The sequence below is a fragment of the Dipodomys ordii genome, unplaced genomic scaffold (assembly GCF_000151885.1).
Source record: "Dipodomys ordii isolate 6190 unplaced genomic scaffold, Dord_2.0 Scaffold78, whole genome shotgun sequence".
NCBI classification, from domain to species: domain Eukaryota; kingdom Metazoa; phylum Chordata; class Mammalia; order Rodentia; family Heteromyidae; genus Dipodomys; species Dipodomys ordii.
Window position 1 is genome coordinate 7,801,337 of NW_012267294.1, and position 10,965 is coordinate 7,812,301.

Genomic DNA, 10,965 nt, shown 5'->3' on the forward strand with positions numbered 1-10,965 from the left:
TAAAAATAACTGGCCATTTAAATAAGTATATTATACACTTCAGTGAATCTCTGTAAAAATCAAAGCAGGGCACTGGTGGTTCCAATCTGCAATCCTGAGCTGAGATCTGAGGATAGCAGTTTGAAGTCAGACTGGACAGGAAAATCTGAGACTCTTATCTCCCATCAACTAGCAAAGAGCAAGAAGTGGAGCTGTGACCCAAAAGGCAGAGGAGCAGCTTTAACCAAAACAGTATCCACAGCATCCTACATCTACTTAGTGCAGGAACAATGATGAGCATGGCTAAGTCACAAAACTGCAAGATCCTGTGACCAGATCATAAATTAGCTAGTTGATTACAGGCTAGCATCCTTTCAGTACTGCTCTTCACCTAGGAATACAAACATCTTTGGGAGGAACAAAAATTGAGGTTTAGAATAAACTGAGAGGGAAAGAAACTCACCCCACATACAACTTTCTCAGTGGAGCTGTCACTATTGCAAATTTAGTTTAATTTTGCAAGATAGCAGCTATGTAGCAAATAACATTCATTGTCAGGTGACAATGGGCTAAATAAAGCAAAATTCCTGCCAGATATATACACGACAGAACAACAAAAAAAATCTCTGGGATTTAACCCTTTTCACTTAAGTACACAGGCTGTGAATCCCAGACAGTATGTAAGAACTGACAGGTTTCTTCATGCAAGATCTACATCACTAACTTATCACAGCCTTGAGGCTACCTCCTCTTCCTCTAACAGAGAAGTACTTAAGAGATTGAGACATGATTTCATGGTAATCAGTCCTTGGGGAGGAGGGATTATGGAGACAGAGTGAGCAATGACCACACAGCAAGAATTCAAGGTGATAAGGCTGAATCAGATGCTACAGTATATAAAGCTCCAGGATGAGAAGACCAGCGGCCAGACCACTGCCTGACTGCCTCTATCAGTCTCACTGGTGAGCACTATCCAAATTGTTCCACCTCTCCTAAGACTGGTTAAGTAGGTCTAGGGACTTGGGGTTTTATTTTGGGGGGGGTTTCTTTGGCAAAAATGGAATGGAGTGGACATGGGGCGTTTCTGAGACCCTGTACTCATTCAACTTGTACTCTATTTTCAGCTTTCTCCACGGCCGCTTGCCGTCCCACGTGCTCCTTGGGGTGTTCTGACTCCCGAACTGCCTGCTATGGCTGCATGGAGCTGTCTGGTGACGGGAGCTGGGGGGTTTCTAGGCCAGAAGATCATCAGCTTCTTGATGGAGGAGAAGGACCTGCAAGAGATCAGGGCCCTGGACAAAAACTTCAGACCAGACACCAGAGAAGAATTTTCTAGTAAGTAAGCAAGCAAAAGGCTTCAGGGTATGGCTCCATTGTGAATCCTGGGTTTGTGAGAACAGGGTCCAGGCTGGAAGTGGAAGGATGCGTGGTCCCTCAGGTTCCCGTTACGTGGACCCACTCATCAGTAGTCAGGAAGGACAGAGCCAAGTGGGACAGCCCAAGTAGGCAGTGAGCTGTGCACAGCTGTTGGGAGAGTGGATTACAGCCTGCCAGGGACGTGCAAAAAGCAGACACAGGCAGTTGCTGAGATGCCAGGCCTCTCTTCTTTTGTAGAAATCACTCATCAGCTCTCCCCCTATGCTCAAGCTCTTTTTTTCTTTCTTTTTCCTTTGTCAGTGTGGGACTGGGAGCTGTCCCTTAGCACTTCAGCTCAAGGTGAGCGCTCTACCATTGAGCCACAGCGCCACTTGCAGTTTTCTGGTGGTTTATTGGAGATAAGAGTCTCATGGACTTTACTGCCCAGGCTGGCTTCGAACTGCAATTGTCACATCTCAGCCTCCTGAGTAGCTAGGATGACAGGCATGAGCCACCGGTGCTGGGCTTAGGCTCCAGCTCTTTAAAGTACTGAGGGCATAGGCTCATCCCCTACTGATTGCCAAAGACTAGTTGTTTGTTGTTTTGGTTTTGCTTTTGTTTTACTTTTATTTTAAAATTTTATTTTATTGTAAAGATGCTGTACAGAGGGGTTACAGTTATGGGCTTTTTGGTTGCTTGCTGGTGGTTGTTGAGTTTTAAATAGTCTACTCAGACTATTGGGTGAAATAAAATACAGGTCATTTTAGTTGGTTACATTTTTGTGTCAAAGTTAAGAAAAAATAGAACATAAATGTGAGTACATACATGCATAAATGCATAATACATAATACTGTGCACAAATACATAATACAGGGGGCTGGGAAGGTAGCTCAGTGGTAGAGCACTTGACTTGCATGCATGAGGCACTGGGTTCAATTCCTCAGCACCACATAAGCAAAAAGAAAAAAGCTGGAAGTGGCACTGTGGTTCAAGTGGTAGAGTGCTAGCCTTGAGCTGAAGAGCTGAGGGACAGTGCCCAGGCCCAGAGTTCAAGCCCCACGACCGAAAAAAAAAAATTAGTGTTTTCACACAGCTGACAGCAGTTGATATCCTCATGGGAATGGAGGTGTGCTATGGTTTGAATGTGGTTTGTGCTCCCGAGCTTCTGGTGTTAGGTACTTGGCCACTACTGTGGCATAAGCAGGGCGACACACCCTGATTCTTCTACAGCGTACCCCCAGGCCCCTCTCTTCCTCAGCCCCACTAAGAAACACGTTCTGGAAAGTCTGTTGTTCTTTCCAAAACTGCTGCCTGTGAAGCAAACACAGCAGCTAGACGGCCAGTGCTTTGCCATGTGCTTCCTCCTCAGATCCTGTAGAGAGGGTAGGAAAAGCTGCTCAGCCATCAGATGGTCAGGCCTTTAAGCTGCATAAAGGAAAGATCATCTGATAGCTGGAGAGCAGAGCTCTCTCCCTGAACACACTGCCTGTTCCCTTGCTCCAGCCAGTCTCACGGGGCAGGCAGGCCGAGGCTGTCCAAAGCATTACCAGATAAATGTCTGGGCTCCCTGCGCTGAGATCCGTAATCAGGTGAGAGTTGGCCATCTAGTGGTGCTTAGGGGTACGGACACGTTTCCTAGTCAGAAGGAAAGAGCAGGGAAAAAGTAGGCTATGTGCGGAAGGGTCTTCATTATCCAGAGAATATGTTTTCATCTTCACTTCTGTGCAACCTACTTGAATCTTCTGGAGCTCAATTCTATAGTTCTCCTTAGCAATAAAGACTAAGAGCTAATGACTGAGGTGATAGCCTTATCCCTGACACAACCTCTCCAGTTGGTCTCTGACTCTTGGTCCAGAGAATGCTCAATCAGTTTTGCTGTCCAACTGTGTGCTCAGCAGTTTCGCACACCCTACTCCAGGCTGGGAGTATGCCATGTCTACCCTGGCTATCTGCAGGAGTATGCCATGTCTACCCTGGCTATCTGCTCGGCCCTCCGTGGTACACACAGGACATTCCACAGCTCTCATCTTCTTCTCTGCTTCTCTCTGGACACTCCAAATTTCCAGCTTACTCCTTAGGAATAAAAGTTGTCACAGGATCAGTACCAATTATAAATCCTAGTAGACTCAAACACGAACCTAATGCCAGGCAGGGAAGAAGAGACACCCCAGGGAAGAACTGGTGGCTGCTGTGCATGGGACAGGCAGCAGAAGGGAAGGAAATGGGGACCCCTGTGTCCTCCCTGCACCAGAATCTGTGTACCCTGTTTGTTGTGATAGCCCTTGGCTCTGGGCTGCTCTTGTCTGGTCTCCTTATCTCCTCTGAGCCAGTCTGTCTGAAGACACCAGTAAGAGAGAAGGGAAGGGAAGTGAGGCACAGCCCAGTGGAGCAGAATCAGAGAAGTCCACTCTCAGGTACATATCTTAATCCAACAGTCTCTCCTGTGTCCCTCTTCATCCACCAGAGAGCCTTCCTAGGATGGCCTGCCAAAGAAAGGGGCCTGGTATAGCCAGCACTGAGAAGAGGATTAAGAAATAGAATAGTCCACTGGGCACCGGTGGCTCACGCCTGCTATCCTAGCTACTAAGGATCCTAGCTACTGAGATATGATGATCGCGGTTCAAAGCCAGCCCGGGCAGAAAAGTCTGTGAGCTTCTTATCTCCAATAAACCACTAGAAAACCAGAAGTGGCACTGTGGCTCAAGTGGTAGAGCACTAGCCTTGAGCTGAAGAACTGAGGGACAGCCCCCAGGCCCAGAGTTCAAGCCCCATGACTGGCAAAAAAAAAATATAGGAAGGAAGGAAGCAAGGGAGGGAGGGAGGGAGGGAGGGAGGGAGGGAGAGAAAGTAGTCCTACTTCACTGTCAAATTCAGTTCAATTGATTCATCCTTTTTCTGCCTCAAAAGTTGGTTGTAAGCCACTAGACCTACCTTTGGGCTAGAGGGGTAAGAGAGCAAGGTCTAGAAGCAGGGTGTTCTGGGTTGGCATCTACACTGGAAGTGTGTCCTGAGCTGCTCTGGTCTCACATGCCTCACCTATACTTCAGCCGTCAGAAATCAGTAGGAAAGGAAACTACATGTATGTGTAAATCATGGAGTACAGCATTCACACAGACTATGTGAAGCCCTGTGCTTGTTTTGGCAGCCATAATGGTGGTGTCCTGACAAGCAATGCTGTCTAGAGTTGTTTTCAGGAAAGAGCACACTGGCATGTTCCCACTGCCCTGGGATGGCTGGCTGGCTATAGAAGCAGTGCCTTTGACACTGACTGGTTTGCTACAGTGATGTCAGCTCTCAGAGTATGTAGTTTCTTAGCGATTCGGTGGAGTTTACCACTAGAGCCATTCTAAATTCCTCATCAATGGCTACACCCTACCTCTACTCACTCAAGCATGGACTGAGAGGGCTGACAGGAACTTGCCTATTGTGTTATACCCAGACAGTAACTACCAAGTCCTGTCAGGGAAAGGAAGTATTCTTCATTGTTACATTTCCCTCCTTCAATCACTGCTCTAGAACCTAGCTCCACCTCCTCAGAGCTCAGTCACAATTGTGCTAATCTACCCATCACATAGCTCTCTATTTCAAGCTTAATCTGATGCCACTGTTAGCTTTCTAAACTACAGCTCTGAAACTGTTTCTCTGTCAACGCCAAACCTACATACAAATATCCTTTCCCCACAAAGCTAGGGAAAACAGTGTTCCCTCATATATCCGACCCTCACAACCTCTCCCTCGGATCTTGCTAACTATTACCAGCTTCTCTTTGTGAAATGAATCTTATGTTCTAAGCACACAGTTCAGATGCATTTCAATAGACAGGATGCCATGGAAAGGGTTTTGTTGTTGTTCCCACTAAGAGCTACAGATGTTCATTCCTGTGTCTTTTTAGCTATTCCATTAACTGAATGCCCTGCCTCTCCCAACATGATCGCATTAAGATTGTAATTGAACACCAAGGTAATGGGCACCTGCAGGAGGAACTCTTGTGATCCATCAAGAAAACCTTCCAGTGCCCAGTCTCCTGTTCCCACAGAGCTGCAGACAAAGGCTAAGGTGACAGTGCTGGAAGGGGACATTCTGGATGCCCAGTGTCTGAGGAGAGCCTGCCAGGGAGTCTCAGTCGTCATCCACACCGCTGCTCTGATTGATGTCAATGGTATCAATCCCAGACAGACCATCATGGACATCAACCTCACAGGTACAGTACCTTGGGGAGAGGGGGGACAAATGGCAACACGGATGAAAACACAGATGACAAAAGGGAGAAAATAAGCCATTATAACAGCTCCTGCCTGAGCCGGATCTGCTGCTGCCTAAGTTCAACAGTCCCAGCCCAGAGAACTCAGGGCTGTGGTTTCAGTGTTTTCTATGAGAAAGCAAGGCTGAGAAAGGGCAAGAATGTGGAATGCCTCACAGGGTGAGCAGAGATTTAAAGACACCTGTATGTCTCCAGCTGCTAGAAGACCTCTTCCTCTTGTTTATACATTCCAACCTCAACCAGACTTGGACCCCAAATCCCTGATATCGATTCACCCTGCCTCCTCACCAGGCGCTTAACACCCCCATGCAGAGCCCACCTGAAGTCAGGATTCCCCTAGAGAGGGTAGCAAAGCCACCCCACAGAGCTCTGCTAGGAAACATGTTCAGAACTCGCCTTCCCCAAACACCTCTCCTGCTCTCCATGACAGCCTCTCAGCTCACCACGGGACTGGTCTTGGGGAGCTGGTCCTAGCCAGATGCAGAGTCACCCCTCAGCTGCTCATCCCTCCATGACTGGCAGCTCTTTCTGAAATGTAGGTTCTTAATCTAGTACAAATCTAAACACATTCCCTCAAAGAGGCCTGCCTTGTCTTTGTTTTGAAGTTCCTCTGACCCCTAAGAGCCATTCTTTGCAGCCCCAGTGCATCCTGGTCCTTTCCCTCTCATCACCTGTCTTTCAATATCACCACTCGGTGGCTCCTCTTCTAAAGCCGCCAGTTGGTTTTGGATTTCCAGCACTATCTCAGAAGTGGCCCATTCTAGTGTCAAATTCACCACACCCCTCTCTATCCACCATGGGGGATGGTGTCTCAAGGACTCAGTTCTGGTCTCTGCTTTTAAGGACTACCTGGTTCATTTTCCAACAGGAGAGGTGGAAGACAAAAGGGACTGTGTTACAGGTGGAACCTTCACTAAACACTGTCACAGGTTAAGAAAATGCTTCACAATAATGATTATTTTTATTCTGCTGAAATTAAGTCCATATTACTTGGCCACCATATTTATCTTAGCTCTTTTTTTTTTTTTTGGTTGGTCATAGGGCTTGAACTCTGGGCCCTTGGTGCTGTCCCTCAGCTCTTCAGCTCAAGGCGAGTGCTCTACCACTTGAGCCACAGCACCACTTCTACCATATTTATCTTAAAACAAAATGAGATTAGAAGTCCTGAAGATAAAATTACAGTAAGACTCTTCAATACATATAAATCTAACACTCAATTCAATATATTGCCTTTGCTAGGACAGTCTTTCCTTCGATTAGAGAAGACACTCTGCCTCTCCACCATGAACAAAACGCTTTAGTGACACAGGAGCCCACCAAGCTCTACAGTGTGCATGTTCCCAGCCGAGGGCACATTTCGCTCACTAGTTCTCCACCACGCTCAATAGAAAAGACCAGTGCAGAACCAGAGAACGCAGTTCATTTCTGAGTCAATGAAGTTAGAGAAAGACCTAGAAGTGGCTTCGCAGGAAACACAAAACCCACAACAGCAGCCGGGTGTCTAACATCTACCAGCTAGATAACAACTTGCCCATTGAGGCACAGAATGATCATGTGACAAAGATTTATTGACATATATAAAAAAGCATAAACAACAGAATAATGTACATTTACATTATTTGCTTGGGTGAATTCCACTTGTCTAAAAAAAAACAACTATGGGCTCCTGAGATTATGCACTTAAAATAACTGTTTTTTTATGAAATGGTGTCTATAAAAATTAACTTAAGCCACTATACTGGAAAGGAAAAAAATGACAAAGAATATGTTTATAATCACAAACACATACTCATAAATACATCTATTCATACACAGACACATGGGATTATGGTCCCACAAGTCAGCATCTGTTGCTTTGGGCATTATTCCTGTACCTGTGGCTATCACTTCCATATTTGACTCTTGGTCTGATAAAAGCCTGCTAATATCTATGGTTCCTCCAATTGGGTACAGGACAGAGATGACCTTTGAAGCGATGGCAAACCCTCTACTTCATTTCCTCACGTTGATGCCATATTTGCCATTGGCAGGTACCCAGCTCCTGTTGGAAGCCTGTGTCCACGCAAGTGTACCCATCTTCATCTATACCAGCACAGTGGAGACAGCGTTGCCCAACAACTACAATGAGATCATCCACAATGCCCAGGAGGAAGAGAATCATGAATGCATATCGACTGACCCATACCCACACAGCAAAAAGTTGGCTGAGAAGGCTGTGCTGGCAGCCAACGGGTGCACCCTTAAAAACGGTGGCACTTTGCATACTTGCTCCTTGAGGCCTATGTACATCTATGGGGAGGGAAACAAATTCCTTCTTCCCATTGTGATGACAGCCCTTAGAACCAATGGTGTGCTTAGAAAAACAGGCCCATTGTCTCTGGTCAACCCCGTCTATGTGGGCAACGTGGCCTGGGCCCACATTCTGGCCTGCAGAGGCCTGAGGGACCCCAAGAAGGCACCAAACATCCAAGGGCAGTTCTACTACATCTCAGATGACACACCTCACCAAAGCTATGATGACTTAAATTACATAATGTGCAAAGAATGGGGCTTCTGCCTTGATCCTAAGCCCACCCCTCCTCTCTTCCTGCTGTACTGGCTGGCTTTCCTGCTGGAAGCAGTGAGCTTCCTGCTGCGTCCTATCTACGAGTACCGACCCTCCTTTACCCGACACTTAGTGGTACTCACAAACAGCGTGTACACCTTCTCCTACAAGAAAGCACAGCGAGATCTTGGGTATGAGCCACGCTTCAGCTGGGAGGAAGCCAAGCAGAAAACCACCGAGTGGATCGGCTCGCTCGTGAAGCTGCACAAGGGGACGCTGAAGTCAAAAGCTCAGTGAGGTGACAGATGGGGAGCTGAGTGTTGTCAGGGGGGTTGTCCCCATTTTCCCCTGGTCACCTCCAGAAAGGGACTGGGGCACAGGCCCTGATTCCCTCTTCCCTCTGACACCAGGGCCAATGAGGGTCACCCTGGGCCACCAGGAGCCTTCCCAGCCTGAGACCCACCCAGAAGCTTCCACCCTAACCCCGACACCCCGGTACACAGAGGAGCTGCTGAGTCTCACCTGCAGTGTCTGGCTCCAGTAGCTGCTCTGAGCCACTTGGGGTCTTTGTGACTTGGAGCTTCGATTCTTTGGTTCTTCTTCTTGCATTTCTTTCTTTGTTAAATTCCCACTCCTAATGAAAGTCAATAGAGAGAACAACAAAGATCTTATGTTGGACATGGACAAAGAGTCTATCTGTGAACATGCTTTACCAGTTTTCTTTCTTTAACCTGCAGTTGGCCCACTACAAAAAGCAGCCTGGAACCAGGAGGAGGATGGTGGACATTTCAGGAAGGGAGCAGTACTTAGGCATGTACCACAAGACAGGCACAGAGTTCCCTAAAAGGTGCCTGTTTCTCTCCTATCCATGGGCCTTAGACTCAAAACAATCTATCACATAAACACGTACAAGGGCATATGCATACACACACTGCAAGATGACTATAGTATATTCCCGAATGAAACTCCAGAAAGTAAACCCTTTTAACAATGAACAGTTTGCAAAATAAATAACAGGACGCTGAAAAGGTTTGATGCTTCAAGAACTTGGGTGACCCCAGATTTGTGATTATCTTCCTCCAGGACAAATACCCAGCATTCCCATAATCCTAAGGGCTCACTGAAATGCAAACAAGGAGGCAGGTATGATCACTAAGAGGCGAAAGGTTCTGTTTACAGGTCTTACCTGCTAACGCCATGTTTCTGTGGAATGCAGAGAGACCATGCAAACTATGATTTGTCAAAGTCCACGGCAGATGACAAGCATTTGCCATAACCATCAAGATAAAATATGCAGAAATGGTTAATGGGTAATTCTTTACGTTTTTTGTTTTTTTGTTTTTGGGTACGGTCATGGGGCCTGAACTCTGGGCCTGGGTGCTGTCCCTCAGCTCTTCAGCTCAAGGCTAGTGCTCTACCACTTGAGCCACAGCACCACTTCTGGCTTTTTTCTTTTTGCTTATGTGGTAATGAGGAATCGAACCCAGGGCCTCAGGCATGCAAGGCAAGTGCTCTACCATTGAGCCACCTTCCCAGCCCTGTGAGCATCTTATTTTTCAAGAGTAGAGAATGTCCCATTTTCCATAATTACCTGTCCAATGACTTCGCCTCAATTCCACCACTCCCACACTGATAAGGAATGTACACACATGTATTTGGAAACAGATACTAGTGGTACATTATTAACACATTTACAAATACAAAAGCAGTGTTATCCTAGGAAGCACCTGTAATGTGCATACAACAAGAATCAAAGGTTATTACATTCAGAGGTCAGCGTATAAAGCTCCAGCCCCACTATAACAGGTGAGGAAAGAACACAGGCTCTTAGGGACGATCTACCTTTCAACAGCGGAACAGGTTAGAACTTTTCATTTTCTTCCTGCTGTTTCTGGTGGCGGTGGATGCAGGGATTTTGTCATGATGGGGCAGAGAGAAGAAGAGGGGTATGATATTGTGATATGTACTTCTTGGGCTTACGACCAGAGTCGTTCCCCTATCCTTCCCTAATAAGGCAGGCTGTGGTGGCCCCTGGCCTTGATCTTTCAAGGAAGGTATACAACAGCCAAACACACAACTTTCCCCTTTCATACTCTTAGCACTGAGGCATTTACTTGGCGTCCAATCATATTTCATTCTGCCTGTTCTTCACGCTTCAACCATGGCTATAGGGTGACTGTACCCAGAGTAACACTAGGCTAGGGTCCTAAACTGAAGATTACACCTGTCACACCTGGCCACTCATTCCACTGTAGACTGTAAGGAGATCTGAATTGTTGAAAGGCAAGGGAAGATTTAGTAATAGGTCTGCACATGGAAGGAGACAGAAAGAAATTCAGCCAGTCTTCCAGATGAGATCTGAGCTTTAGGGTTAGATGAAGGAAGAACACAAGCAGGAATGCATGCTTAAGTCCCTTGTTGAGGTCAAATGTGAGGTCTATGATCGAAGGAGTAACCAGATGGTCAAGTGGATGATTAGCTAAGGAGTGGACAGCTGGAGCCTTGTCAACAGCTGTTGATTTTGAGAAGCACTGACAAGTTTGGATTCTTCCATGGATTCTGACATTCCTGAAACGCAAGGTGACTGCAAAAGCATTTCAGGTGAACGGAGACATGTGAAAAAATGTAGGCAGGGCATTTGCTAGCCCAAGTAAAAGGTCATGCTATCTGCACTGGCCTCAGTTCCTCAGTTACCCACTGTATGAAGGCACTTTTGAAAGTGGAGATAAAGCAAAAGGAGTTGAGAACCACTTAGTTAAGCAGATTTCAACCAAGCTCACAGCTGAACATTACCCCTGGGCTGCAGATGCCTCTACCTCACCTC

The 10,965-nt window shown here is 46.6% G+C and overlaps 1 protein-coding gene across 2 annotated transcripts; it reads left to right on the top strand.

Moving 5' to 3' along the window:
* Window positions 1-1,169: 1,169 nt before the first annotated feature.
* On the top strand, window positions 1,170-8,463 carry LOC105991916 (3 beta-hydroxysteroid dehydrogenase/Delta 5-->4-isomerase type 4-like). Of its 2 annotated transcripts, XM_013024668.1 has the most exons (3): window positions 1,170-1,314; window positions 5,372-5,536; window positions 7,627-8,463. In XM_013024668.1, the coding sequence occupies exons 1-3, from the start codon at window positions 1,170-1,172 to the stop codon at window positions 8,436-8,438; spliced, it is 1,122 nt and encodes a 373-aa protein (XP_012880122.1). In that variant the 3' UTR covers window positions 8,439-8,463. The 2 variants fall into 2 exon arrangements, with proteins under 2 accessions (XP_012880122.1, XP_012880123.1); XM_013024669.1 differs by lacking the exon at window positions 5,372-5,536.
* The last annotated feature ends 2,502 nt before the right edge of the window (window positions 8,464-10,965 follow it).

Coding starts and splice junctions, on each gene's coding strand:
- LOC105991916 (XM_013024668.1), top strand. CDS start 1,170: ATGGCTGCATGGAGCTGTCTGGTGACGGGAGCTGGGGGGTTTCTAGGC. Junction 1,315..5,371: donor CACCAGAGAAGAATTTTCTA/GTAAGTAAGCAA, acceptor CTGTTCCCACAG/AGCTGCAGACAAAGGCTAAG. Junction 5,537..7,626: donor CATGGACATCAACCTCACAG/GTACAGTACCTT, acceptor TGCCATTGGCAG/GTACCCAGCTCCTGTTGGAA.